At 78.5% G+C, this 979-nt stretch overlaps 1 protein-coding gene across 3 annotated transcripts in view; it reads left to right on the top strand.

Annotated features, from left to right (window-relative positions):
• The first annotated feature begins 446 nt into the window (after positions 1-446).
• Positions 447-979, top strand: part of CDK2AP2 (cyclin dependent kinase 2 associated protein 2) — a 6,075-nt gene continuing 5,542 nt past the window's right edge. Inside the window, exon 1 of one of the 3 annotated variants that reach the window (XM_026661152.2) lies at positions 447-555. Coding sequence is in view for 1 of the 3 variants with exons in the window: in XM_026661150.2 (XP_026516935.1) it covers positions 850-943 (94 nt within the window). In the remaining 2 variants the exon portion in view is untranslated. The other 2 variants (XM_026661150.2, XM_026661151.2) reach the window with 2 other exon arrangements.

The following is a 979-nucleotide window of genomic DNA, read 5'->3' as shown; positions in this document are numbered from 1 at the left end:
GGCGCCCCGGCCATGCCCCCCGCCCCCGGGGCTAGGCTGGTCCCCGCCCCGAGCAAGCGGGGTCTGATCGGCCAGATCCAGCCCCACGGCGGTGCGGGGGGGCCCAGGCCACCGCACGGGTCCGGCTCCAGCCCAGCGGGCGGGTCCCGTCCCTCGGGAGCCCCGTCTCGGAGCCCGCCCCTCCCGCGCCCCAGCCACGTGGCGCAGCGGCCCGAGAGCCGGGCGGGGGCCCCCGGACCCGGCCTCCCTGCGCGGGCTGGCCGCGCTGCCGGGGGTCAGGGACCGGGGCCTTTGCCCCGGGGCCGGGCTGGCCGAGGGCGCCTAGGCCGCAGCTGGGCGTCTCACTGCTCTCCATGGAGACGGGAGGGAGCGCGCGGGCGCCATTACGCATGAGACAGACGTCACAGAGGGGGGCGGAAGACGCAAGCGCGAGGGGGGAAAAGCGTCATCGCGAGCGGACGCTGCGGGGTCCGAGCGGAGCGAGCCAGGCGGCAGCGGCGCGCGCGCCGGGCCTGGCGGGCCCAGGCCTGTGGGGACGGGGCGCGAGCAGGAGGGGTGAGCGCCAGAACGCGCGCGCTTGAGGGGCTGGGAAGGGGCCGCGCGCGCCCACCCAGCGTGAGGACAGAGCCGAGAGCGGCGTCGGGACCCAGCGGGACGGTGAGGCTGCGGCCAATCAACTGCGAGGGGTGAGCGGGGCCGGCCAATCGGCGCGAGGAGCCTCGCCAGCCGGCCAATCAGCGGCAGCGTGCGGGATCCTCCCACTAGCCCGGGAGTCGAGGCGCCCCGCGCCGGAGCCGCAGCCAATCAGCGCCCAGGACTCGCGCGCCGCGTCAGGGAGGGGACACGGGGATGTCCTACAAGCCCATCGCGCCCGCCCCCGCCAGCTCCGGAGCAGCCGGCACCAGCAGCAGCGCCAGCCCCGCCCCCGGGGCCCCGCCCGCCGGTGAGCAAGAGAGGGACCCCCCCCCCCCCCCCCCCC

The sequence above is a fragment of the Terrapene carolina genome, unplaced genomic scaffold (assembly GCF_002925995.2).
Source record: "Terrapene carolina triunguis isolate 2854851 unplaced genomic scaffold, T_m_triunguis-2.0 Scaffold926, whole genome shotgun sequence".
NCBI lineage: Eukaryota > Metazoa > Chordata > Testudines > Emydidae > Terrapene > Terrapene triunguis.
Note: the sequence above shows the minus strand (reverse complement) of the source record. Positions and strands in the feature narration are given on the sequence as shown.